At 57.0% G+C, this 26,968-nt stretch overlaps 8 protein-coding genes across 8 annotated transcripts; 4 read left to right on the top strand and 4 right to left on the bottom strand.

The window, feature by feature from the left end:
* Positions 1–1,948: 1,948 nt before the first annotated feature.
* On the bottom strand, positions 1,949–3,444 carry PHYSODRAFT_554181 (hypothetical protein; the record flags this gene model as incomplete). Its single annotated transcript, XM_009516759.1, has 3 exons — positions 1,949–2,550; positions 2,638–3,241; positions 3,322–3,444. The coding sequence occupies 3 exons, from the start codon at positions 3,442–3,444 to the stop codon at positions 1,949–1,951; spliced, it is 1,329 nt and encodes a 442-aa protein (XP_009515054.1).
* Positions 3,445–4,441: 997 nt separating this feature from the next.
* Positions 4,442–5,732, bottom strand: PHYSODRAFT_475771 (hypothetical protein; the record flags this gene model as incomplete). Its single annotated transcript, XM_009516758.1, has 3 exons — positions 4,442–4,975; positions 5,166–5,298; positions 5,347–5,732. 3 exons carry the CDS (start codon positions 5,730–5,732, stop codon positions 4,442–4,444), a joined length of 1,053 nt encoding a protein of 350 aa, XP_009515053.1.
* A 980-nt stretch (positions 5,733–6,712) lies between these two features.
* PHYSODRAFT_475627 (hypothetical protein) lies at positions 6,713–7,844 on the top strand (the record flags this gene model as incomplete). Its single annotated transcript, XM_009516757.1, has 5 exons — positions 6,713–7,085; positions 7,160–7,303; positions 7,333–7,475; positions 7,535–7,591; positions 7,674–7,844. 5 exons carry the CDS (start codon positions 6,713–6,715, stop codon positions 7,842–7,844), a joined length of 888 nt encoding a protein of 295 aa, XP_009515052.1.
* A 1,700-nt stretch (positions 7,845–9,544) lies between these two features.
* PHYSODRAFT_554174 (hypothetical protein) lies at positions 9,545–11,641 on the top strand (the record flags this gene model as incomplete). Its single annotated transcript, XM_009516756.1, has 1 exon — positions 9,545–11,641. The coding sequence occupies one exon, from the start codon at positions 9,545–9,547 to the stop codon at positions 11,639–11,641; it is 2,097 nt and encodes a 698-aa protein (XP_009515051.1).
* Positions 11,642–11,849: 208 nt separating this feature from the next.
* On the bottom strand, positions 11,850–12,373 carry PHYSODRAFT_284135 (hypothetical protein). Its single transcript, XM_009516755.1, has one exon. The coding sequence runs from the start codon at positions 12,322–12,324 to the stop codon at positions 11,941–11,943; it is 384 nt and encodes a 127-aa protein (XP_009515050.1). The 5' UTR covers positions 12,325–12,373; the 3' UTR covers positions 11,850–11,940.
* Positions 12,374–13,444: 1,071 nt separating this feature from the next.
* PHYSODRAFT_293502 (hypothetical protein) lies at positions 13,445–13,960 on the top strand (the record flags this gene model as incomplete). The annotated part of the gene is made up of 1 exon (XM_009516754.1): positions 13,445–13,960. One exon carries the CDS (start codon positions 13,445–13,447, stop codon positions 13,958–13,960), a length of 516 nt encoding a protein of 171 aa, XP_009515049.1.
* A 3,352-nt stretch (positions 13,961–17,312) lies between these two features.
* Positions 17,313–19,413, top strand: PHYSODRAFT_539161 (hypothetical protein). The gene has a single exon (XM_009516753.1). It carries the CDS (start codon positions 17,328–17,330, stop codon positions 19,329–19,331), a length of 2,004 nt encoding a protein of 667 aa, XP_009515048.1. The 5' UTR covers positions 17,313–17,327; the 3' UTR covers positions 19,332–19,413.
* Positions 19,414–19,587: 174 nt separating this feature from the next.
* On the bottom strand, positions 19,588–26,028 carry PHYSODRAFT_308854 (hypothetical protein; the record flags this gene model as incomplete). Its single annotated transcript, XM_009516752.1, has 5 exons — positions 19,588–19,788; positions 19,900–20,019; positions 20,097–24,443; positions 24,921–25,572; positions 25,646–26,028. The coding sequence occupies 5 exons, from the start codon at positions 26,026–26,028 to the stop codon at positions 19,588–19,590; spliced, it is 5,703 nt and encodes a 1,900-aa protein (XP_009515047.1).
* Positions 26,029–26,968: the final 940 nt, after the last annotated feature.

Genomic DNA, 26,968 nt, shown 5'->3' with positions numbered 1-26,968 from the left:
TGGCACCCCTTGCAGAACACCCGCGTGTTGTCGGGGCCGTATCCAGCGGGCAGGATGCACTTGAACATCTTGCACTTGCGGTGGTCCTTGGATCGGCAGCCGGGCTTGGTGCACTTGACCCCCGCACACACGAACGGGATCTTGGGCGCGACGCGAGTGATCACCGCGGGGTCCATCCGGTCCGTGTCCACGCAACGTCGGCAGTACTGGAGTTGCCCGTCGGCCCCGTGCGTCGCGAAACTCTCGCAGGACTTCTTGGGGCACGCAGCATGGGACCGCTGCTTGCACTTGGTAATGGCGCAGCGGCCAGCCTCGCAGATCTTGGTCCTCAAAGGCAAAACACATCCGCACTGGATCTTGAGGTGTGCGCACCCAGGCTTCCTTATGGTGACTCATCACGCGCTTTTCGATTTTGCTCTGCTGTCATCTATTTGTCGAGATGCAACATATGATGCAACTGAATCGATGTCATCTGTTGGTCTCGCAAGTTCCTAGTTTTTACTAAAACATATCGATTATTGTTAGAGTACTAGCCAGCAGTGTTTTAACCTTGTTTCGCACAGAGCGGCGTGTAGTCATGTGGAGAACTAAACAACGTAATGTATTTTTACAAACGGAAACAGAAAAATCGCCTGCGCGAATCCCTCACAACATGTACGAAAAATATAGATAAAATAACCTACATAATTTTTACATCCATACAAAGATGCCTGTGTACAATTGGAAATATCCGTATAGTGGATAGTAACCGTAACCTTATCGGGAATAGTAAGCTTATACCTGTAGTTCATTAGAAACCATCAGTTTTTTTGTTATATATTATCGTATTTGACTTGAAAGTAAAAAATCGACAGTTTTACACTTTATATTTGAACCTCATTTAAAAGTGGTTCAAACTATTTGATTTATTATCTAAAAGTAGGACTAGTACAGAGACTAGAATGACATGTGCTTATAATATAAAGATTATTGTGCTCGCCAAGCGTTTTGTCTGCTCGGTTTTCCACGCTCTCAAGGGATTTGGTATCACCAAATCCTGGTCGATATATATGTAAATCCTTCAGAACGCCTACGGAAAACTGGGCATTCTGGTCGATTTATATATATATATCGACCAGGGTTAGCCTAAATGACCAATCAACACCTTTAATGAGCTATACACATGTACGAGGCCAGCTAAATACCCCAGCTGGTTAATATGAGAGCGATAGTGCCGTCTCCATGCTCGGTCTAATAAGAAGTGACTCGAGGTATATATATCGTAACTTGGGGTAAATAGAGCGCAAATCTCCAAATACCGGTCGATTTAGAGCTAAGATAGGCAAAATGTGTGGCGAGCACAATACCTAGAAATCGTTTTGAGTTAAGCTTTGGCAACATTCTCTTAAATATTTTGTAAAGAACTTAGAACTTCTCTTCAAGGGAATACCACCCACTAGATAAGTTTGCTACGTCATCCCAGTATGGTATTTGTATGCAGCCGATGTCAACAAGCTGGCAGGCGACTAGAGTGAGAGCTTACTCGATCTGTACTTTGCAGCCACATTTGCTCGCGGGTGCTGGGAGCCGCCTGCCGCAAAGAAAGTAAGAAAAAGTATTAGCCACACTGAAGAACGCATGCTGCGCTAGCGTGCCAACGCTAACGCAATTTCTTATGCTGTCGAGCATCATGTGCTCAACTTGAAGCCAGTCAACTTCAGGAAGTAAGGCTGCATTCCAACATTTCAGCTGAAGTCGATTGCTTTCAAGAATGGTTGAGGTACAATAGCAACGCTATGTTAGCATGCAAATGCACTCACTCGCCCCTTCCATTAAGAATTTTTACTGGTATGTTGAGCGCGATAGCAATAGCCCCCGACTCTCTCTTCTTCTCTCCATCAAATACAGCCAAAGTGAATTCTCTAAATGCAGCGGGGGCGGAAGGAAGGAAGCGAGCAGACGAATAAGATTACAAGTCCGGCACGCCGTCGATCTCCGTGTAGCCGTTCTTCTTGGAAATGCGGTCGTTGATGTCGATCGAGCACAAACTGGACGAGCTGCCCCACTTCTCGCGGGTCGCGGCGCTCTTCTCCGGGTACTCACGAGCGAGGCACGAGAAGATGAGCGAGAACAGGATCGCCAGCGGGAAGACCACGAACGCACCGATGCCCCACATGACACGCGGGCCGAAGTGCTCGTACACGTAGCCGCCCATCAGGGTGGAGCAGGCCGCGCCCATGCCCTTCTGCACAGCGGTCAGTAGGCCGATCATCGTTCCTTCGGTGCCCTCGGGCGACGACTGGAAGATGTAGTTGGTGAACGCAGCCCACAGCAGCCCGAACGTCATGCCGTGCAGCGCCTCGAACGGGAGCCACACCCACGGGTTGTGCGCGTACGTGTAGACGATCATACGGACGCCGTAAGCCACGACGCTGAAGATGATGCAGTTGGGCGTGCCGAAGCGCTCGAAGATCTTGTTGGAGAAGAAGAAGAGCGGCAGCTCCGAGATGGTCTCGGTGGCGATGATGACACCCACCAGTCTCGCGTCGTTCCCAGACAGGTTGAAGTAGTCTGCAGATTAAACACACAAAAACACAGGTTAGTGATGTCGGTAAACGATCACCGTTGCAGCAATGAACAAGCGAGCGCTGTACGCACACAAAAATAAAAAGTTATCAATAAGGCCCCCTAGGATACCGCCCAGGAGCACGACGATGTAGAGCACAAGCACGTCCGGTTGGTCCCAGATGATGGCGAGTGACTGGAGGTAGTCCGTCTTCGCTCCTTCCTCGTCAGGCTGGTATGCGGGGATGAAGCGAAGCAGGATGAAGAGCGAGATGACCGAGAGACCCAGCACCATGTTGAAGCACCAGGCAATGCCAATGGCAGCGGCCATGACACCGGCGAAGTAGCCACCGATACCGTAGCCCACGGCGCCGTAGAGCCGCTGCTTGCCATAGACACCACCGATGTGGACGAGCATGGTCATGGCCGTCTGGTCTAGCAGCGACCACGTGGGCTGCGTCTGGAAGTTGGCCACGAAGAGCATGATGCACATGACGTTGAAGGTGGACACGAAGCGCAGCGAGAACATGAAGAGAGCGGCCGAGACCAGGCAGAAGATGTGAACCAGCTTCTGGTTCTTGATCACGTCGGCGACGCCGCCCCAGATGGGCGGCGCGATGATGGCGCACACGCACGGCAGCGTCAGCAGGATACCGATCTGCATCTTGTCGAAGTGCTCCGTGTTGTCGAAGTAGATCTGAAAGCAGCGCGCAGTATCAAGATATCAGTTAGAATAGGGATGATCCTAGGGGTTTACGTCAGGGCGGCAAGACGTACAGGCAGGTAGGTCTGCGTGGAGAAGGCGCAGTAGTGGATGGCGAAGAAGAGCTTGAGCGGCACGAGCCGCTTGCTCTCGCCGCCATCGATGGTGAACTCGATGAGGCGCAGGAGGGCGGACATCTCAGCGGCTTCGGCTCCAGGAGCGGGTGGCTGCGGACTGAGACGGTGGATTGGGCTGGGGTTTGCTTGGTCGCGCTTGCGGGGCAAATTCCGATGTGAACGGCGGAGATCCGGTGGCTGGCGGAAGATCCGACGCTGGCTGGTGGGGGGACGCTTGCTTGGGGCCCGGGATTTCGAATAGTGACTCGCTCGGGTTCCCGGAAGCGGCGCGTAGATCGCCGCGGCGTCTTTGCCCCCGGGTTTGCGAACGGATGGACGGGTTCGCGCGCCTCGAACGCCGAGTCCTGCTGTCTGCACTCAGATGATTCGCGCCGTCGCACTCGCCGCTGGCGTGCACGTTGTCGCGTGATAATTTGAGAGATAGATAGAGATAGAGAGCTTCGCGCGCTGCAGGCTAGACAGCTACTGCAGCGATGCCTGGCGGGCGATGCCAACGCCAAGCCCGGCTCGGCCCGCCACGCAAATAAGGCTGCAAGCACGGGTCCGAGCATACCTGAAGCCGCTCGGGGCTCGCATGGCGTCCGTCTGGCAGTTGAAGCGAGCGTGGCGTAGAAACGCGAGAATCAGAACTTTTTGCTGACGACCGCACACGAGTGACTGGGGTTCAGTATGAGTCACTCTAGCGAGGGGGTATCTTGGCACTATCGCGGAGGAGCCAGAGACAGGACCACGCAACTTCAACTTTGTGTAACGGGCGGAGTTGCTCGTACGCCGGCTGTGCAACTCGACACGCCCTGCAAAGAGATGCAGATTCTCACTTGGTCTCCAGCGCTGGACGTGGCTGGTGGGCACTCTGCCTGCATCTTCGCATACTGGTCAGTTTTGCCGCACGCTGAACTCCAGCGGAGCGCTGCGCTTCGATTGCTCGATATGTCGTCCGTGCGATGGAGGGGAGGCGAGCGATTGCAGTGGATCAAAGACGCTATATGACAACGCGGTACAAAGGTGCACCTGCTACTCGTCTTCCTACATCAAAACTGTCAACTCCTATCGCTGCTCAGCACTGCGCGCTGACGTCCGTTGTGCCGTAGTCCGCGGAGGTGGCGAGCAGCGAGCTCTCGTCGGACGTAATGCTGCCCGAGTCCTCCTTGCTGGCAGTTGGGCTCTGTGCTGCGTAGCTGCGTGCGAGGCACGCGAAGCCAGCCGTGAACACCAGCGACAGCGGGAACACGATGAAGCCCGCGATGCCCCACATCATGCGGCCGCCCAGCGCGCCGTAGATCCACCCGCCGACGAGCGTGCTCAAGCCGCCACCGATTCCGCGCTGCACGGCGAAGAGCACGCCGATCATCGTTCCCTCAGTGCCCTTGGGGGCCGCCTCGTAAATGTAATTGGTGAACGCCGCCAGCAGCAAGCCGTAGGTCAAGCCGTGCAGGACCTCGACCGGCAGCACCAGCCACGGGTGCTGCACGAACATGTACGTGATCATCCGAATGCCGTACGCGATCAAGCTGACGAAGACGCACTTGGGAGTACCGAAGCGCTCGATGATCTTGTTGGCGTGGAAGAAGAACGGCAGCTCCGAGATGGTCTCGATGGCGATCACCACGCCGACGATGTGCGCGTTGTTGCCCGACAGGTTGAAGTAATCTACACATCAAACACAGACGCAAGTTAGCCATGCTGATAGACGATCGCCGCTGCAACAATGATCGAGACAATGTCGTACACAAAAAGACAAAATTGTCGATAAGCCCCCCTAGAATACCCGCGAGGATCACGATCACGAAGAGCACAAGCACGTCGTGCTGGTGCAGAATAGCCTTCATACTCTTGAGTAGTTCTCCCTTTTGGTGGTGCTCAGCCTCGTGCTGAATATTCGGGACGTACGTCAGCAGGAGGAAGAGCGAGACGCTCGACAGAATGAGCACCATGTTGAAGCACCACTCAATGCCAAGGGACGACGCCACCACACTGGCAAAGTAGCCTCCGGCGCCGTAGCCCGCCGCGCCGTACAGACGCTGCTTGCCGTAGTCGCCACCAACGCGCTCCAGCCACGCCATCGCCGCATGATCAAGAAGCGAGAACGACGGCTGCGTCTGGAAGTTGGCGATGAAGACCATCGCGCACATGAGCGGGAACGACGTCACGTACTGGATCGAGAAGAACAGGAACGCTGCCGACACGAGGCACACCGTATGCGCCAGCTTCTGGTTGTGGATCCCATCGGCGATGGCTCCCCACACCGGTGGACTCACAATGGCGCAGATGCACGGAATGGAAAGCAGCACGCCGATCTGCGCCTTGGAGAAGTTCGCCGTCGTGTCGAAGTAGATCTGTATGTACATGTGCATCCCTCCCGGTCAGCAACTAGCAACGGGGGATATCTCACAAACCGGTAGGGTACGCACCGGTAGATACGTCTGCATGGAGAACGCAAAGTAGTGGATCACGTAGAGAAGCTTGAGCGGGACGAGCTCCTTGGCCTCTCCGCCATCGAAGAGGAAACCCAGACGAAATCCCATAGTTCTAGCCTGGCAAAGTCTGCAACGGAGGTCTGCGCGCTACACCGCCAACTGATGAATGGCAGTGTGGGATGACGGCGGACCGAGGTTCAAGCAGCGAGAGCCGATCCTCCATCCTGCCCAGATGCTGCGCGAGCGCTGCCAGTCAAGGCCAATGTATCGACTCGATACTATCGAGTGAGAGCTCCACGCAGCAAAAGCTAACTTGGCGGACACCTCGCAACTTGGACATTTTGTGCACGCAGCAACCACACATTTTTGACGTCGGTGCACAAAATGTCCGTTACTTGAGTGACACCCCTCCCCAACCAAGCTTTGATCGTATGAATTTACTATTGGAGGTCATGAAAGGATGCGTAAAACAGGGATCCGTGTCAATCGGTCTTGGTCAGACAATCAATGGGGCCGGCGGACTTGAAAGTGGCTCCTGCGCCCGAAGATGCTCACAGGATTGCCGACACCACGCAGAGCGTGGTTGAATTTCCTTGACGGTGGTGAGCGAATAGCTTCCCACGACGGGGTGCTCAGATGAAATTTGCGCTGCAGCCTCTGAGTGCGCAATGTTGTCGTGCTAGCAAACACCCAAGTGCGTTTCGCCGGTGGTCGCTAGGTTGGCCACCGCGAGTATTGACAGTTTCTGCGACCAAGGGAATTACTTTCAGGGGCCGAGCCATGCAGTCCGCCCAGATTTCACAGCAATGGAAAAGTCCTGCAGCGCGATATTATGTGTGGACAAATAAGAGTACCAGTTGATCCGCTCCACAACTGCCGATCGAGCCATCGACCCTGCCCTGCCGTCCCTGATGCTGTCTTCAGGTCTCCGTCGCCGAGCTACCAGAACAAGCCTTCGCTCGAGCAGTGAGCAGCCTCGGGAGGACGCCAGCGACTCCTGCCCCGTCCTCGGCGAAGAGGATCTGCTCCGCAGCAGCACGCGGCCGCAGCGGATTCGAGAGGTGAGGCTAGTCGACAACGGCGTGTTCACCACGAAGAAGAGTCTGGCGCAGCGCATTCGCAGCCGCAAGAACAGGTTCATCCAGCGCGTGCTTGTGGCGTGTCACTTTGCCGAGCCATCGAGAGATGTCACGTTCACACAGGCCCAGCACAGCACCAAGGCAGCAATCGACCAGCTAACGGCAATCCGCGACGGTCTCTTCGCCCACTCGCAGAGTATCGTCAGTAAGTGTGGCAATGACTTGAGTTATTGGGTTGCTTAGCTCACGAATGTTAACCCCTGTTGTCAATGGCTCAAGCAGACTTGTCGATGGCAATCTGCAGCTTCACCAACAACTCGGCCCGCCTCCATGACGACTCCCAGGACGCGCTGGCTGACGTCACTGCGGAGGGATACAAGATCCGCGACTGCTATCTCGCGTTCAGCGTAGGTTGCCGCTCTCGTCATTGTTGAGTAGTATAGTACCCAAAGCCATTCTGTTGTACGCACAGGACCAAGTAGAGAAGGAGATTCTGGCGCAGATTGACCGCCGCCTCGCCGAGTTCGAGCAGGTCCAGTCCCTCGTCGAGGAGCGTGCGAAACTCGTGCTCGACGTGGACTACGCGAAGCGGACAGTGAGTGGGGGCTGATCAGCCGATTGATCGCATAAATGACTAATCCTGCTTGGACGCAGTTGGCGGTGGAGCTGCAGAAAGGAAACGTCAACCGCATCGCAGAACGCAAGCAAGCGGTAAGCCAGCACTCTGCTTTGTCTGGCTGAATTGAACGATATTCTCGATAGTTTTAGTGACCATTCTGGGCTGTCGTGCCAGCTGCAATCTGCCCAAAGCGACTGTGAGCGCGCGACGCGCTTCATCACAGACCACCTCAAGTCCGTACACCCGGCACAGGACGACGACATGATCGCCCTCTTTCAAGAGTATGCGCTGCTGGTCGCCCAGTTCTTCAAGCGTGGAGCCGACTTCGTCCGGACTGAGGTCTAAAGCGAAGCCCCCGACTTGAAGAGAGGAGAGACCGCACGGAGAAGCGAGACTGTCAACGACAGATCATCAACGAAGCGGAAGATTAAACTGACTAACTAATGCTGCAAGTTGCAGCCTGCAACCCCTCCCTCTCGTTGGCATTTGGGCATGTACCATCATTAACGAGTGCGGCTCGTCGAGCATGTGTAGCTGGTTGCGCCCGTATTCGCGTCGCCATGTGCGAGAACTGCGCCTTTCATCAGGCTGCATTGGTATTGAAGTTTCCGAAGTCTAGGCGACCTTGTACTGTACACAAAGGAAATACTGTAGCACACACTGAGCAATTGCCAGCTTGAGCAACCGACGTACGTACGTGGAGACCGCGCCCTACCAGTCTGTACATGTGCAGGTAGGATACCGCGCTTTCCCGGTCAACGAAGCAGCCCGAGGAGACCGCACGACGCGGCAACGCCACCACCGGCCGCAACTTGAGAATCTCAATGAGATGGATGTCGTCTGATGTCACGCGGCAGCGGCGCTGTGCTCGGAGCCGCGTGCGAACGTGGGGTGGTGCTGCCGGCCACCTGCACTCCGCGGGTTTTTCCCTCGGCGATTTGCACGTGAGCTTCCTCGCTCGCAGCGCCAGGGCGCGAAAGTGAAACTCGCGGCGCAGAGCGCCGGCACGAGGTGACCTCGGAGAGCAGAGTCGCGGCTCGGCCGGCAGGCGCCGCCAATCAAGTTGATTTGATTGAATCAACTCGACGCCAACCGCACGCCATCACGAGAGAGAGAGAGTCGGGCGCGGGCTGCTTCGCTGCCTTCACCACGTCTCCAACGGCGACATACTGGTAAGCTGCAGCAAGCGGTTGCATGCTGCAGGGCAGGATGTTAAATACACTGCACATTTACCACCGGCGCACAGGGCGCTCGGCTCAACCGTGTCGTCTCCTGCTGCAAGCACTGCATGATACCTTGAGCTCCCTTGTCGTCATTGTTGCCAAATTGGTGCGCTGTGGTTGATACATGTATCACGGGCTCGCCGGCTGGCGCCATCCGCCCCCCCCCCCCCCCCCGCGGGTGCTCATCCCCACTCAGCCTGGACCCGGGGAAAGGGCTCCGCTGGCAAATCCGCGCCACGCTCTGCTAGCAAACCAGTCTCCAATATCCACGGCTGCGCAGCAGTCCGCAACACTACTGTTATTAGGCCACCTGGACTTCACGCTGCACCGGCTGCTGCTTCCGGTCAGGCAGCACAACACTCGCTCGCTCACTCACTACACTGCAAGAACCGGGAAGGAGAGCAGACCTGGCCCAGAACGCGACGACGAGCGTCATCTGTGCCGCCAGTCTCTCTCTATTTGTGTTTCGACCCAGTTTGCGCTGCTTTCGGTGAGCGCGAGAGAGGTCGACGCCTGTAATATTCGCCTGGACATCTCGCTGCTTGTCTGCTGTAGGCACTTGGTCCCCATCCTGCTGGCTAACGTCTTGACAATCAAGACCAAAACAGTTGTCGCTGCACCAAACGAGGGAGAGACCCAAGCTACAGCGCCGACTAACCCGCGTCGGCTGGTCCGGGACAAGGAAGAGAGCTAACACAAGTGCACAAGCTCCAGCGCCAGCTCTTACAGTCGCTGCTAGCGTGGAGATCCCGCATTCAGGAAAGACTGGAGAAACGTTGTTAGAGTCTCGTCGGGTCTGGACGGCGGACACGTATTAGAACCATGTACTCCATGTTCCCCATGGTGGAGAAGTCGTACCGCGTCAACATCACGGACGAGATCGAGCGCGACTTGCGTTTCCTGGGGCAGTCGCGCGTGGACGCGCTCACGTCTCCGTTCGCCATGAAGCTCCTGAAGGAGAAGGGCGGCGTCAAGCTCTACGAACTGTGCGAGAAGGAGTTCTACACCATGAAGGCCGTCACGACGGTGCACGCGCCGATCCAGGAAGTCATGCACATGCTCCGGATGGACACGACGTCGCAACTACGGGAGACCATGGGCGAGATCTTCGGCACGCTCTTCCTCGACGGCGTCGTGCTCTACAAGAAGCCGGACTCGCCCACGCGGTCGAACGAGGGTCTCTCCGTCAGCTGGACAGCGCTGCAGGCGTCCAAGCCCAACCTGCCTCACAGAGACTACGTGTTCCTGAGGTATAGCGACGTCTTCGAGAAGAACTTGGAGCACGGCAGCTTGTACCAGAACAACGGCTCGGGGCTTTACATCGGCGCCTCCATTTGGGAATCTATCGAGCTCGACGGCTGCGAGCCGCTGCCTCCCTCTCAGAACGTGGTGCGTCTGCGTCTTCGTCGCTCGGGTATTGTCGTGGAGGAGACTGCACACGATGGCCCGCTGGAGATCTCATTGTTTCTGTCCGAGAGTCACCCGGGCCGTGACGCTGTGTCCACGCTCACCCGCTCGTGGATGACCAAGGTCGTGAGCTGCGTCTCCCAGATCTCGAACGCGCTGCTGACGCGAGCTTTGGGCTCGCAGAGCCTTCTCACCAAGCGCGACTTCCGCAAGAACGGCCCGAACTGCCACCTGTGCCTCAAAGCCTTCAGCGTCTTCCGTCGCAAGCACCACTGCCGCGTATGCGGCGACGTCGTGTGCAGCAGTTGTTCCGAGATGAAGACAATCCGCCAGGCCAGTTGCAACCGCGAGGTGCGGCTGTGCAACTCATGCCGCACTGCCAGCACCACGTCGATCCTGTCGTCCAACAGCGGCTCCAACTCGAACTCCGTGTCGCTCACCACCGGAAGCCATCGCAGTCTGGCGAGTTTCTCCAGCTCGTTCGACGGCCACGAGCTGGAGGCCAGCAACATTTCGCTGTCTGGCAGCACGGCCAACCTGTCCGAGGTTTACAGCGAGACGGCACGCCCTAAGACGCACCCGTTGAAGAGCAATGGATCGTTCCGCCGCCAGCGCTCCACCGATAGTCCAGTGCTCAACCCAGCCAGCGAGTTCAGCCGAGGCGGCAACAGCCCAGACAAGCTCGACGACTTCGACACAATCTCCGAGTTCTCCGAGTTCAGCGAGTTCCACTGGAACGACGAGGTGACTCGGCCAAGCGTCGATGAGCTGGCCCACCTTGAAAAGAAGCTCACCGTGCGGGCCAACACGCCATTCAACTACGCCCTGAGCTACAGCAGTCGGCAGGAGTGGCCCAAGGCGCCAATTCCAGCGGAGGAGGCTGAACGACTCCAGAAGGTGCGCTCACTGCACTTGGCCGACCCCGGCAGGCAGTTCCAGGACATGTGCGAGTACGCTGCGGCCGAGCTGGGCTGCCAGATCGCGGCAATCAGCTTCATCGGTGACAAGAGCGGCTTCCTCATGGCCCGAGTGGGGCTGGACAAACGCGAGCTACCGCGCAACGTGCTGATGGACGCCCACGCCATCATGTCCACAGAGCCCACGGTCATCCTGGACGCGACGGAGGATCTGCGCTTCGCCAGCAACCCGCTGGTAGCTGACGGTCGAGTGCGGTTCTTCGCGGGCTTCCCCATGGTCACATCCGATGGGCACATCGTGGGCTCCTTCAGCGTGGCCGACCCGTTCGCGCGCGAGCTGCTGCCTGGAGACAAGTACCTGTTCCTGCGCAACCTGGCCAACGTGGCGATCCGCGGCGTCGAGCAGAACACGCTCATGAGCATTGCAGTACGGCGGGACGGCGGTAACGTGCACAAAGTCAAGTCGTCGATCCGCGCGCCGCCGCCTCCAGGCATGAACGCCGCCGACGCCGAGCTTACGATGCAGGAGCTGCTGCGAACAGCCTACACGACGCAGTGCCAAGTCCGCATGCAGGTGAACCCGCTGTCCGAGTGAGCACGCGCGTCTCCATTGAAGAGCTCTTCAAGCTCGTTGTTTTTTCTCTAAGTTATAGTCTAGAAGGGGTCGCACACGCCTCGATCTCACGCCGTAGAGCCAGCTCTTGGCATATAGGAACCAATTAGTACAAAAAGTATATGGTATCAACCTCACACTACATCTCCATGTAGATATGTAGGAACCGCGCGCAGCACTCGGTTGATATAAATCAAACTCCAGGGGAGCGACAAGGCCGTCAGACCTCGCCGTCTTGTATTTGTGTGTGCTTCATCTGTCCCTTGCCTCTGGTTCCCTCTTTACAGTTCGTCCTCGTCGTCGTCCACGCCCGCGTAGAACTTCTCGAGCGCCTGGTCCACCGAGTCCACGAGCGGCTTGGGCGCGCGCAGGGCCTGGCCCTCCTCCAGCAGCTTGACCAGGTGCACCTTCTGCTTCCACTGCATGAGCGTCTCCTCCAGCTCCATGTTGGCCTTGGTGATGAGCATGTCCACCACGCGCGGGTCCTTGACGTCCGCGTGCTGGCGGAACAGCGCCTGCACGGCCAGCCGCGCGTCGGCGGGCTCCATCGGGATGTCGTACAGCGTCAGCACGCGCGGCACCTGCTTGGTGATGTAGCGGTACAGCGTCACGGCCGGGCTGGACGTGGACGCCGCCGCCTTCTCCGCCGCGACACGCAGAGCCATGGTCACACAAGTCAATAGGTCGAGCTTCGGTAGCTGCTGTCGGGGCCTGCGCCGATTTGAGCCACACGCGAGGAGCAAACCCCCGGAAAACTAGGCTATCGCATACCCATGACGTACGGTAAGGCTACCGGAAGGAAGCCTGAAGTACGTCATGTACATGCGGTTCGGTAGGTGTAGATTGTGTGTTGTACATAATATAAGCTGCTGAACGATACCAGCTATATCGTATATATACGACGAAAAGGGATATAAAGTACCTGCTAGATACTATACCGAACCGACGCGATGTTTGCGGGCCGCAAGTGCCTGTGATGGCGGGCCCCAGCTGCTTGCATATGGCCAATTGTCGGCGCTGGAGTATGTACTGTGTGCTGGTGCGACGTGAGAGTGATGTTACCCGGCGGCGGAGGGAGAGCGCACGAATTAAAGTCCCCCTTCGTTCACGTTCTAGAATCGAGACTCGATGCTCAAGCTAGGAGATGCAGCAATCACTGTGATGAGTGCCCTCTCGTCGTCTCTTTGTCGGTGTATCTCTATCTTAGTCCAGTTACTTTTTGTAGCTTCGTGCCAGATTCGTTGAGGGCGACGGCGCTGCTTTGGGGGTCTGGTGGCAGATTATGCTGCGCTTGGGCAGAGGGCATCTGCAGTACATACTTGAATGCGCGGATAGGAGGTCGTGCCAGGATACTTTCGTCTCCACTACGATATTGTACTGTAGCGAGTTCCGCTCGCTCTCCGTGAAACTGTGAATGACGGGTCCAGCGTGGCGTTGGGGTCTACACCGCGGAGCTCGTCTTTGCGTTGGAGGCGCGCCTCAACGATGGTGAAGGTGACTGCCGTGCATGGTGCAGGGTTCCGACAGCTCGAATGTGACATTGTGCTCTAGATGTGGCATTCGGTGTATAAATAGTTCGGAGTGCCTCATTTGGACTTTCAGGGAGTGCCTCAAATTATACATGGATACATTCTCGTAGAATCTACCTGCGGTTGGTTTCACAAAGGCGAATACAAACTTAGAAACCATCGCACGCCTGTTCCCTGGACGCCTTAGATTGATTAAGCACCTCGTGCTGCAACCACCTTATTGTCTTCCTTTCTTCTCGCACTGTTCTTCGTAAAGATGGCTGATGCTGACGATGTGCAGTTGTCCGGTGAGACTCGAAGTGTCAACGAAGCTCTCGGATACCCTCGCAAGAAGCAGAAGAAGGCAGAAACAAGGGACAACTGGGTCGGTCATTATCCGATGACACTTGGGCTTCGTCCGGTTGTGACCGCAGACACAGGAAAAGTGAAGCAAGCTGTGTGCCGATTTTGCGAAAACTTCAAACGAGAAGGAAAGATTGTTCAAGCAGAAGAGCTGAGCCTTATTCTCAACGGAGACACGCGCGGCCCCTGCAAAACCACCGCAATATTTGTGAAGTTTCGACGGGATAATATAGTGCGCCACCTTAAATCGCAACACAAGACAAAATGGGCCGAGTACCAGAAGCTGCCCAACAACCCACTGATCAGGGACCGCTTTTTCTCAGCCAAAGATTTTGGAGCGAGTATTCTCTCGTACGTGCCCGACCAGAGTGGTTTCTGTGTTGTTGTCCCAGGTAGTATAATTTCAGTCATTCAGCGTCTGATTCGGTAGGATCCTATCGAGGTATCTGACAGCAGCGGTAACACGATCATGTTGGAGTTATTGGTGTTTAATGGACTTGTGGAGAGCAGCGACGGAAGTTTCGTACTGCACGTGGGCCACAAACAACAGTTCGAGACGATCATTCGCTGCAATGTATACATTCCAAGCTTTAGAGCGGTATCGGGAGTGTTTGGAATTTTTAGGGAGGCTTACGCAAATGCCAAACTAGGCCTTGTCATTCAAGAGATTGTCGCGAGGACGGTCCGCTATGTCGTCGCGATCAATTTGACCGCGTTGCGTGTGATTCTGGAGCATGTTTGGGCGTTGTCGATTCTGGTGGACGGAGCGTCACATGCAGCTGAAGCTTACCTCGACGTGCGGCTTTCATTTGAGTGCAGCCGAAAACTCCACAATGTGCACTTCTTAGCCATTCCTACTGGTGAACGTCCTCACACAGCGGCCACCTACGCAGAATTGGTTCTAGATGCACTCAAAAACGTTTTGGGCAGCTGGTCATTGCTAAAAATAATTGGTATTGCCACTGATGGAGCAGCTACGATGCTAGGGTGCCATCAAGGATTCGTGAAACGGGTTCGAAGTGCTTGTGCTAAAGTAGGAGAAACTGGTATTGCAGCGAATTGGTGCGGAAGTCACCAGCTTAATTTGGTTGTTCGTGATTTCTTATCTGTTTTCGACGAGTTCGCGAATTTTCGTTCTACTCTCGCTTTTGAGATCACCTTCACGCACACGCACGTATCGGTTCAAAATGCCGTCGGAAGCTGCCCTGAGTACGTGACTACAAGATGGAATTCGATACACGACACCTGTCATTTTCTAACGGAGAGCTACGAAGATCTATTGAAGTTGCAGTCTGAAAAGGGTCGACCGAGCTCTAGCAACACGTGGTGGTTATGTTGTTTTGTGGTAGCTGACGTTACCTGCTCCATCAAAACTTGCTTTGCTCAGCTGCAAGGGAAAACAGTCACCCTAACGGACCAAACCCGAGCATTGAACGAGTTGAAACAAATTCTGGCCAACAAGTTTGAAGACACGCGCAACGGTAGCGCACCTGTGGTTGACGAAGTCAAAACCGAACTCGTGACATGCGCTTCGTCGCCGTTTTCTGAGGTGGTATACAAAAGATTGAGTGTACTGGATCGCCATCAACTCGTTCTCGCTGTGATGGGCGCCGTCCGAGTACTGATCGATGGTATCCAAGACATTCAAGTAGAAGTTCTCAATGAAGCCGCTACTCAGCGGTTCACGACACCGGCACAAGTCATCGATTGTCGTGATTCCGCTTTCAGAGGTTTAGTTGATGTACATCGCAGACGACTTCGGCCATACTATATTGATGGAGATATGGAACCAGCGCAAAGACCTGCGTGAACGATGTGAGGTCGACACCAACCTACGCAGTATTGTGGACAGTGCGTCACGCAAGCCTTTGGATCAAGCGTGGAACGAAGTGGACGGCGGTAAGCAATACTCGAAGCTGCGGGCATTTGCGGTTGGTATCGGTAGCATCCCTCCTGGCACACACACGGTAGAAGGTGATTTCAGTGACCTCAAGAGAATTAAAAACGACCATCGCAGACATTTGACTAGCCACGCGCTAGAGGGTCACTTGCAGGCTGCCCAGTACTTTGACTTGATGCAGTTGGCTCACGACATCGGTAGCGATATCACCAGCGAAGAGAAGGATACGTCGTAGCTTGCCAACCACGTGAGGCACCTGTGAGGCACTTGCTTTCTGCTCTTCATATATGATTTGTATTGAAACCCGAGCGGTGCCTCAATTTTCGCGAAGTAATGTGCCTCAAATCACCGGATTGTGGCAAAGAGGCACGACTACCTCATCTAGAGCACCCTGCGAATGTCGACACTCGTATGATAGAAATGGGTGCTTCCTCCGGTCATCGCGCTCTCGGCAATCGTCCTTCCGAGCTGGATAAGCCGCGTCGGTGTACTGCGCGGCCACGCGAGCACAGATTCGAGCGCGCGGAGACTGGCGAAGTGCTCTCCGATTCCAACGGTCGGATGCACTTCACAGTCACTACGACTACAGTACAGTAATAAGCTCACCGCAGCGAGGAGACGCTGCCATTGCGAGACCAAGATTTGTCGCCTCGCGTTGAGTAGAGATCCGAGCGCTGGTGAGAAGCAGTCAGTCGAGTGAAGCGCTTGTCGATCTTCGCCTCATCTTTTGCCAGCACGGACCATCCCGACTTCGGGCGGCGAGCGCGACATCCGTTCCCCGTTCGCTGCCATGCCAGCGCCGCCGGTCATGCATCCACACTCGCCTGTTTCCCTCCCTCCCAGCGAGACCCGGTGGGTGCTTTCTGGCCAGCCAAAGTCGACGGGGTGCTTGAACCGCAAAGACGCGCCTCGATGAGTGAGAGGAGGACAGGCTTTGCTTCAGTGACGTAGCGGTGACCATGGTCGCGCTGTCGCGAAGCTCGCCAGTGCTGCTGCAGACACGGCAGACAAATGAGCGAGCGCTGCGCATGGAGCACTGGCGAGAGGCCAGCGGCGACCTTGTCGGTCTTCTGATCTCAGTCGTGCCTCACGGCGTGGTTGCAGTGCTGGCAAGCTCGCGCACTCAGAGAGCTTCTGTCCGAAGCCTTTTTCGCGGCGCACTCATCCGTTGGCGATTCGCCCTTCCATCATCACCACCGCGGCGCGCGCTGTACTGCGGCTAAGAGACGGGGGGGGGTCGAGTCGAGGCTTCGGCACTGCGCGAAGTGCAACGGATCCCGAGATTTCGCCACCAAAACGCGCCCCCAAGCACCAGAACGACGTCTTCGGTGGACACCCTTGAAAAAGTAATGATTTTGGGCGGAGCTCGCATCGCTACCAGTGTTAGCTGAGCTCGCTAAGCTCACGAAAGATAACAGCTCGAGACGCAAGGCAGATCGCGCCGGCCAGCGGCGCGGCAGACACAACAATATATAAGCTTCAAGTTGGCCACCCCCGCGCCTCATGCAATTGCTGGCGGGAACACCGGCCAACCAGCTGGACACTTGTCGCCGTCACGCGTTGCGCTGTCGGTCGCAGATGGGGCTCACCATAGTAGACCCCGCGTTCCTAAGTTATCTCTATCCTGATAAACTTCTCTTTAATGATGTCATCTTCTAGGTTAAACAATACATACTAGTCCCTGATAGTACCGGTAACCCCTATAAGTTGGTACACGACATCAACTTCAGCTGCATCTATTCTCCGAGGGCACAAGCAAATCGCCGCCAGCATGCCGACAGTCACGGCACTCACGCAGTCTCGCTCCCTCGGCCAGCAGAGCAGCGCGGCGCGGCGGGGGCAGCCCCAGTCCCGTTTCCTCCTCCAGCTTGCTCTCTCTCGGTCGGTCAGTCGGTCGATGTTTCGCAGGAACAACAGCTCCACGGGCGGCAAGGCCGCCAGCGCGTCCTCGGGCGGCTCGGGCGGCTCGCGCGCCTTCGCCGAGCAGGTGTCGCGCCAGTACGAGGTGCCGCGCGCCATGACCAAGGAGCGCGTCAAGGAGCTGGCCGCGCTCGGCGAGCGGCGCGCCAACCAGCTCATCCGCTGGATCACGGACGACGACCAGGGCGTGGCCGGCTCGGCGGCCGCCAGCGCCGTGCTGCGCCAGCAGAAGGAGAACTTCACGGTCTACGAGATGCACGACGAGCGCGACGACCTGCTCGTCATGAAGGGCGTCGTGCGCCTGCAGAACACGACGTGCGACGAGGTCATGGCGCTGCTCTCGGGCCGCACGGCCGGCGAGGTCGACGCCTTCCTGCAGGACCTGCTGGGCGCGCAGTACGCGGCCGGCCAGGCGCTGCACTACACGGAGGTGAGCACGGACGCCGGCAACGCGCCCGAGCCGAGCCCCGAGCCCGGCACGCCGGCCACGCCCGCCACGCCGCACACGCCGCGCGGCTCCAGACCCACGTCCTCCTCGCTCATGGTGCAGTGGCTCGCGCTCAACGACGTGCACCCGCAGGCGCCGCTGCGCGAGTTCTTCTTCATGCGCTTCAACCAGGTCTTCGTCAACGGCAACGGCGGCAACAACCCGCTGGGCGGCGGCGCGTCCTACGGCGTGTCGGTGCTCGAGTCGCTCGAGCTGCCGCGCTGCGGACCCATCTTCTCGCAGACCCACATGCAGCGCCAGCCCATGCACAAGTGCGGTTTCGTCGTCGAGGCCTCCGAGGACAAGAACTCCACCACCACGCGCGTGACCTTCTTCATCACGGCGCCCTACCGCGCGCCGTCGCTCGAGACCGACCGCGCGTGGCTGCTGCGTCTCGCCGGATGCGTGCGCCTCGTGCCCAGCGCCATCGTCAACCGCCGGATCCGCCGCAACCAGCTGCGCGACCGCCGTAGCTGGCACATCCGCGACTCGTGCTCCGTGTGCGGCGGCAGCTTCTCCATGTTCACGCGCCGCCCGCACCACTGCCGCATCTGCGGCGCCGCCGTGTGCTCCAAGTGCTCGGCCATCCGCAAGGACGCGCAGCGCTCCAAGCTCTCGAACAGCACGCGCGTGTGCATGGCCTGCTTGAACGGCGACCAGAACGGGCCCAACGGAGCTTCCGGCTCGTACGACACCCGCAGCGGAGTTAGCAGGACAAGCGCCAGCGACGGAGCGTCCTCCAGCCGTGGGAGCGACGGCGAGTGCTTCGGCAGTGCAGCACACGTGACACTAGAGGAGGCTCTGGCCGCCTTCACGATCGAGCCGACGCTGGCAGCAACGCTGCCGACGAGCCCGAGCGCCACATCCAGCAGTGGACTCAGTCAGGGCGGCGAGGACGACGGCGATGTGTACGCCAACACGCCGTTCGACTACGAGCTGACGTTCAAGAAGGGCAACCCGTGGCCGGACGCTCCGTTGACAGCCACGGAGAAGGAGCGCGTCCAGCGCATCCAGACGCTCAACCTCTCGCAGGAATTCGCTAACACCGTGCTCCGTGACCTGCTGCAGCTTGCAGCTACGACTGTGAACTGTTCTGTGGCCGCGTTGTCGGTGGTGACGGCCTCGACGAGTCTGTTCGTGACTACGATCGGCCTCGTGGGAGACCAGGTGCCGCGTGACATTGGCATTGACGCTCACGCTATCATGTCGACCGAGCCACTGGTGATTCTGGACACCCGTAAGGACATCCGCTTCGCCAAGAACCCGGTGGCGCTGTCCATGCGTGTGCAGTTCTTCCTGGGCGTCCCCCTCTTCATCAAGGAGACCGGCGTGGTCGTGGGCGCTATCTGTATCGCGGACACGAAGGCTCGTAAGAAGGTCAAGGGCGCGGACCTGCGGGCGCTGCAGGTCATCGCAGCGCGCATCGTCGACAAGATGGACGCGCACAACAACGAGATGACCGAGAAGGTCACGGAAGGTGTGCGGCTGTTGTAAGCTAGCGTTAGCGCCCAAGCAAGTCCCAAACGTGCCTGATGCACCCCCAGCATTAACATGTTGCGTGCATCGACCTCGTTTACATAGAAGAACTCCAAAGTGTGGCTAAATATTCCATGTCTTGTTACCCAAGCTTCACTTGATCCTCATCCAGTACTTAGGCTCCTTTTCCTCCGATACTTCTGTAGACGCCTCTGCTCTAGGGTAAGAAGACGTGTTGATAGTTCTCGTTGCTCGAGCAATAGGTGGACTACACTTAGCGCCGCTTGGACTTCTTCTTGCTCTTGGATGCTTGGGCAGGACGTCGAAGTCGACGCTTCCTGCCGGCACCACCCCAGTCCGACTCGTCGCTGAAAGTCTCCTCCTCTTCCTCTTCATCGTCGTCGTCGTCTTCCTCGCTCTCCGAAGAGCTGCTGCTCCAACTGTCTTCCTCGTCCTCGGAGATAGCGGCAACAGACTTCTTGCGGGCGCGCTGCTTGCCCGACGAAGCTGCCGTCGGTGCTTTGCTTCTTACCGGCGAACGACCAGCAGGCCGCCCTCGAGCCTTTTTCGTAGATGTAGAAGCCACGTTGGCTGCATCGAGTAGAAACTTGACGCAATACTTCTGCAGGTCTTCCACGAGTCCGCCGATGAATCCGTCCCACGTGTTGTACGTGATGGCATTAGAGAAGACCAGCTCTACGTGGGCCTGGAGAAGCAAGGTATGAGCACAGTAATCAGTTAGTAGGAAGCAACATCACGCGAGCAGACCATGTGCAAACTTACAAAGTATTCGCGGAAGCTCCTGTACTTGACCAGCTTGTCCTGCATCGTGCCAAAGTCCATAGGGTGCAGGATAATCTCTGAATACTGTGGGGCCACGTCGTCGGTCACAGGCGAAGCAAACACGTCTGACTTGTCGGCTTCGACGAGGGCCTCGTGGAACTCTTGCAGCACGGACCTCAAATCTTCTTCGCATGCGCGCTCGATAGATTCACGCTGAGCAGCCGTGTACTTGTCCATGAGAGCAGAATAGGTCAGAAGCTCCTTGTCAGGGTTTTTGCGCTGTCGTTTCCGCGCGGAGCCTCCTCCACCACTAGTCACTGGTGTCGTCACCACTCGAGGTGTGCGGCGGGCACGGGGTGACACGAGTTGTGGTTCCGGTACTTCTCGATTACGGAGCTGTCTCCTCGGACTGCTGAAGACGGCAGCATCTGCAGCATTGGTCGTTGCTTCAGTTTGCTCGGGGGCATCGACCGCTGCTCCGTTCTGCTCTACCAAATGGTCAACCTTCTCTTCTGCTGCCACCTCGCTTTCTTTGGTTTCCTCGGTGCTACGAGTGCGACGACGAGAAGTCCTTTGGGGCGAAGCAGCATGCACGTGACTCGTGACACGGGGGACAGCAGTAGGAGCCTCGACTTGAGTAGAAACGACGGAGTTGACACTGGCGTTCTCTGGTGTCGGAGTCAACAACTCGATCTCCAGCAGAGCCAATTGCGTTTCCTCCGGGTCTTCACTGAAATTCGACAGGAAGTCATCCGGGGGGTACGAATAACGAGCGCTCGCTTGCTCGGCTTCAGCCTCCGTGCGGTTATTGTTGGCATCACGTAACAAATGCGGGAAATGACGCTGCGCTTGCGTCAGAACTGCGGCGTACAGATTCCGCGAGTTCTGGGAAATTGGGCTTGACGGAATGTTGTAAGTCTCGCAGTTGATTCGCAGCAGCTTCACATCAGCCAAGAAAGCCTCCACCTGACGATAGTAGCCGAGCCGGAGGCGTCGCTGAATCTTCGTCAGATCGATTGGATTGGCAACCGAGTACGGATAATCCATGAAGGTCTCCTCGTCAACAGGATACATAAAGTCACGCGAAAACGAGAGCGTCAACACTTGATCGACCTCCTGCAACAGCGCCTCACACTTTTCCCCGATAATACTCCGCGAAAAGAACAGTCGAGTAGAACGCCTACCAAGCGCGAGCTGGCGCTTCTCACGCCGCTCGTCGTCTGCTGCAGCCTCCAGCTCCCACGGGCACACCGCACAAGTCTCATCATCCGGACTGTCCCATTCAACCCTCACGCACTCCCACGGCGAAATTTCTCCCGAACTACTCGCCACCAGAGGTTTCCGAAGTACACTTTCGATCTTTCCATAAGACATTTTCGCCTCGATCTCAAGACCATGTTCGTCCAACTGCACAAACGGCATCTGAACGCGATCACCCACCTGCCAGTTCCCGCAAACGCCACTCTCGTAAATGTGATCCAGCACGAGGAAATTCGCCACATCGTTCGAGTGATACAGAACCTTGAAATTGAAGCGTGCTGAAGGCTCGGCGGTTGTGGGGTTCAGCTGTTCATCGACGCTTGTAAATTCTGCGAACGGGGACGACTCGGGATTAAATAAGTCTGCGGTGTCGGATGGGACACCTTCTTTGGTTTCTTCCTCTTGTTTTTGTTCTTCTTGGCCCCCTGCCGATTGAACGGCTGACGTCGGAACAGCAAGCACCGCTAGCGCAAGCTCGCACTTGATCGTGCTGCACCTCGCGTGCTCTTCCGCAGTCGGGAATACATATTTTACATCGACCACACGACACTTGACGGCATAAAACTTCGACAGACGCGCATAATAGCGTGGCTTGGTCATTCCCCCGAAATTCAGGTACCCAGGATGTCCTTCTGGGAGGTATACCACGTAGTCACCAACCTGGGGAACATACTGGTGGATCGATCGCAGACTGACGAGCTGCAACCACTCGCGGTGAAATTTGAGGCCAAACCGCTTGGAAGCAGGTTCTATGATAGCTCCTCCATCTTCAGTAGCAACACTACTTTGCTCTTGGCGCTGTCTTTGCGTGCGTCTCGATTGGTGCGTTGGGCAAAAGAAGTGCATTTGATCCACTGACCAACCGTAAGTGATGGCGCACTTCCAGTGGTAAGAGTTCCGGCACGCTGCGATAGTGCAGCCAATCGTCGCTCCGCGCTTGTTGCAAGCAACGCAAGTCAGTGATCTTCCACGGCGAATCTCTCTCGCGACGTTATACCAGTTACCATCTCGGTTGAAACAGAGGGGCGACGCGATGGCGCACTGATCATGTACGAATACCCTCTGAACTCCATAGATCAAAGGATGCGCGCCCATGCCATCTCCAGGAAGTTTGAGCATCGCATCGTCATCTCCAACGCCACAAAACGCGCATGGAATCAGCGCTTCATCGCTACTTTCTGCCGGCACTGGCGCTGCGCCTAGATGAGCTCTCTTCGCCTCCAGCATTTGAGCATAAGTCATGGTCTCATCGAACCGATCCAACTGGTTGTCTCCCATGACGATGCCATCGTTCGACTCGACCACAACTTCGGATTGATCTCCTGCGATACCGCCACTTCTTCCACTGCCAGCTTCAACGACACGCTGCTCCGAGGGCGTATCGCCATCCTCGTCCTCCGCATCGCTATCTAATACCACTCTTGAACGAGCTCTAGCCGCGTTTCTCCGGGCTCGCAACTGCCGAGGGTTATCTTCATGCTCGTTCTCACTATCGCTTTCCGACTGTAGCCTCCGACCACCACGAGTAGGAAACCGAGCACGAGGAGATCCTCGCTGTCTGGTGCTGCGAAGGCGTCTTCTCCTGGAGTTTGCAGGAGAGATCACCGCCTCTTCATTGTCACTAAGCAGATCATCCTCATCCAGGTCATCCTCCTCTTCATCCTCGTCATCTTCGTCTTCTTCTTCCTCCTCTGCAGCGTGGCGCGGTGTTGGCACCTGGAAGTCCTCGTCACTCCGGTCGTCCTCACTGGAAATCTCAATCTCTAACACTGATGTGTCACGTTCTACAGCAGGATTCTCACGCCGTCGCCGCAGTGGGTCCGGGTTTCTTCTACGACGCCGAAGCTCAGACAACATCACTGGGGCACCATTTAGTCGGTACGACGCTTGGGCCAGCGCCATCGCCTCAGCGGCAAAACTTCCTGGTCCCTGGTTAGACTTTTTCTCGTCGTCCTTAACGATAGCAAGGGGGAACGAATGAATATCCTTCTCAGCTTCTGGCAAATGCCGGACTCCACACTGAATTTCCGACTCTTTGCTTTGCTGGACTCGCAATCGTCGATTTTCCTCGTACTGCTCCGGCGTGAGCGATTTGTTGGCCAACAGATGCGGTGGCTGGTGTGGATATTGAACCGCTGAAGCATCCATGAGGGGACCAGACTCCATCATGCTCGGCAACTCTTGCATCTCCCTGTCTCGAACGTTGTAGTGTCCATCAGTGACTAGCATAACGTAGTCATGCGCGAAGTACTGCTGCACAGGCGTCGCCGCGTACTGCTCTCCAGACCCTGTTCCAAAGATCAGCAGCCGGCCGATTTGATCCGTAAAGCAAAATCCACTGCCATCAGGCGTAAATCCACCGTCGAGGTTGGAAAGTGGTTTCGAGTCTGGCGACAAGTTGGTAAAGGACTTCAGCATCCTTCCCGTCGAAATATCCCACAAAAAGACACGCCCGTCGTAGCCTGCTGTAACCACAATCCGCCAATCCGTTGGGTGCGCGCCAAGTGCAAATGCTGCGTTGACGTGGCCATTCTTCTTCTCTTTGTCAATCGCCCCCAGGGTCATCACCAGTTGTCCTTTGTTCGGTTCCCACACGCGTATCCTTTGCTCCCAAATCGGCTCTGCACCTTCCGAATTCAGCTTGACGCTGTGGAGTGTAATCAGTCGTGAATCATCGTGTGTCCACGCCAGCGTGTCTACCACTGGGGTAGGCATTTTCCGACCGCGCACCCCGTATAAGGCGGAAATGTCGTCGTGCTCAGCCGTAGACTCCTTCGCTAGAAGAACGGCCCCATGCAGGCTCTTGTACTTCCGCTTCCACTTCCAGATGCGTGCTGCGCTGTCCTTGATAGACGCAGTAGCAATCCGATCGCCTCGGTAGTTGTACGCGATGCTCGAGACTGGGCCTTTATGCCCCTTCAGCAATGCAATCGGCTCAATGCTTGGAACGGCATCGTCAGACAGAGACAATAACGGCAGGTCGCTTTGTTGGACCTGTGGGGGCTGCTGTTGTCGTCGCGGCGCAGCCTCGCGTTGCAGCGCTTCTGCAGCATTTGGGAGCGGGGTTTCCGAAGGGTTAACCGGACGCTGAAGTGGCGCCTGAGGTGGTGCCTGCAGTGGTGCCTGCAGCGGCACCTGCAATAGAGCTTGTAGCGGTACCTGTGGTGGTGGTACCTGGAGCGGAGCTTGAAACGGGGCCTGAAGTGGCGGTTGACCAGGAAGTAGGGGCGGCGCTGGCAGGGGTGCCTGGAACGGCGCCTGCAGTGGTGCCTGAAATGGCACCTGAAGTGGTGTCTGGAATGACGCCTGAAGTGGTGCCTGGAATGGCGCCTGAAGTGGTGTCTGGAATGGAGCCTGAGGTGGTACTTGACCGGGAAGCGGGAGCTGCGTTGGAAGCAGTACGGGTTGGAAGGGTACAGCTGGAACTTGGAATTGAGCTTGTTCAGGACGCAGAGGTTGTGCTGGGCCGGCTTGGAAAGGCACTGTTGGGGCAGATGCAGGAATGCCATTGAGCTGACCCATTGGTGGCTGCTGCAATTGGTTCGGTGCATTCACAGGTATCACAGGTGCTGCAGGGAGAGGTGCGAGAGGTGGTAAAAGCTCACCAGGCCCCGACCCGTTTCCGTTGTTAGGCTGCTCTTCCTGAACTATAATCTGCGGTTCATGAGTGGGCTGAAACCTTGGGACCACAGCAGGGGCGTCTGGAGCCGAAACCATCGATAAATCCCACACGCGGGCGATTCCATCGTGTCCTCCAGAAGCCACAAAATCTCCGCACCGACTAAACGTTACACAGTGCACTTTGCACGACCGCACTCCTTCGCGGCGAGCGTGCTTCATTGCGTAAATAGGGTGCAAGCTCAGCATATACGCCTTGAGTGCGTACAATCGTCGGGCAGTCTCGATCTTGGTTTCAGGCTTATCCACAAGCGGGATCTCCGGCACCTTGTAGCAGAAACAGCGACCGTCGTCCGAGGCCGTGACGATAATGTTCTTCTTCGGGTGAAACCGAACTGCATTCACGACACTCGAATGCCCCACCAATACAGCAATCGGGGCTCCTGTACTTAGCTCCCATACCCGAACCGTCTTGTCATCAGAGGACGAGGCCAGAAGCGTGTTTGAGTGATTCACCGCTAGATCCGTAATATTCCCGACGTGGCCGCGGAGAGTAAACAGCAAGTCTCCTGTCCTCAACGACCAAATCTTGACGAGCCTGTTCGTATAAGCAGGTTTACGTTAGACATACGAAGTAGGAAAAATATTACGAGCAAGCACACGACGCGTACCTGTCGTCGGATCCGGTAATGACCACCTTGCCCTGCTTATCGTACGCCAAGCAGTACGCCTGAATCTGCAAGTGTCCACTCAGCGTCTTCAACCGGCGGACCCTGCTATACACGTACGCAGGCGGCAGCTGCGTATCGTGGCGCGAGCTAACTTCACGGCGCCGCAGCAGCGAGGCCTGGTTCCTCCCCGTCCTAACTGTGGTGCGAAACAATCCCGACCGCTTGGCGCGGTCCATCAGCGTTTCAATCCGCTTCTCCACCTCTCCACGTTCCTGTCGTAGCTGGAAGAGCTGCTTCAACGCGCGCACATCCGCCGCCAGCGTCGTCACCTTATCCGTCTCTGCATCCGTCTCTGTCTTCGCAGGCGCGTCTCCACCTAACATCATCAGCTGCAACTCCGGCGGCAAGTCCTCCACCCGACTCGCCGTCGTGTACTTCTGGTACCGCTCGTACTTCCTGATGACCTTCTCCACGACCTTCAAGGTCTTCAGCACGCCTCTCAGCGTGAACAGATCGCTCACAATATCTTTGGCCAGCTTCTTCCGCTCCTCCAGCTCAAGCTTGAGCTGCCTGTTCACGCGGGCCTTGAGCAGGAGACTGTTGTTCCCCTCCGTGGGCGCGTCCTTGACCTTCTCGTCCACGTCCTTCTTGGTGTTGAGTCTCGGGAACGACGCCGCCGCGCCCTGCAGCAGCTCCACCAGGTGCGCGGACGAGATGTCGCGGTGCCGCAGCCTGTAGTCCTCGTACGTGGCCGCCTTGGGCCTGCCCGACCAGTCCACGCCGCCGCGCAGCAGCTGGTGCTCGGCCAGCTCCTGGATCAGCACGTCCGCCGCCTTGTGGCACGCCGAGCGGCGCTTGAGGAAGTCCGCGATGAGGAAGTACACCTCGCTCTCGTCCACCTGCTCTTGCTTCTCTTGCGGCGTCGGCTCCTCGCTCTTGTGCTCTTCAACTGGCTGAATACTGCGGGTAGCGTCATCCCCTTCAGCTTGCGATGCGGGCGCGATGGGTGGCAGCGTCGCGCGCGCACTGGGAGCGGCCGACCGCGGCTCATCTCCGAGCCAAATTGCCGCGAGGTCGTCGTCGTCTGCTGCGGCCGGCAGATCGTCGCGCGCGCTGCGCTGCGGGCTGCGGCTCGACGGGTCGTCGTCCATTCTCTGAGTGTGCGGGCTTGGGGGCGCCAACTCGAGCTCTGGGCGCCGGCAGGACGTCGCGTAGCAGGTCGTGCGTCTCCCGCGCTAAGCTCCCGCGCTTTGGCTAGTGAAAGGTAACCCCAAGGGGTACGATGTGTGACCGTACTTAGTGGGAACCGTGTGAGGGGGTACA

The sequence above is a fragment of the Phytophthora sojae genome (genome assembly GCF_000149755.1).
Source record: "Phytophthora sojae unplaced genomic scaffold PHYSOscaffold_1, whole genome shotgun sequence".
Classification (NCBI taxonomy): Eukaryota; Oomycota; class Peronosporomycetes; order Peronosporales; family Peronosporaceae; genus Phytophthora; species Phytophthora sojae.
Note: the sequence above shows the minus strand (reverse complement) of the source record. Positions and strands in the feature narration are given on the sequence as shown.

What these genes read in the sequence shown, in the direction of transcription:
- PHYSODRAFT_539161 (XM_009516753.1), top strand. Translation starts at nt 17,328, where the DNA reads ATGTTTCGCAGGAACAACAGCTCCACGGGCGGCAAGGCCGCCAGCGCG.
- PHYSODRAFT_284135 (XM_009516755.1), bottom strand. Translation starts at nt 12,324, where the DNA reads ATGGCTCTGCGTGTCGCGGCGGAGAAGGCGGCGGCGTCCACGTCCAGC.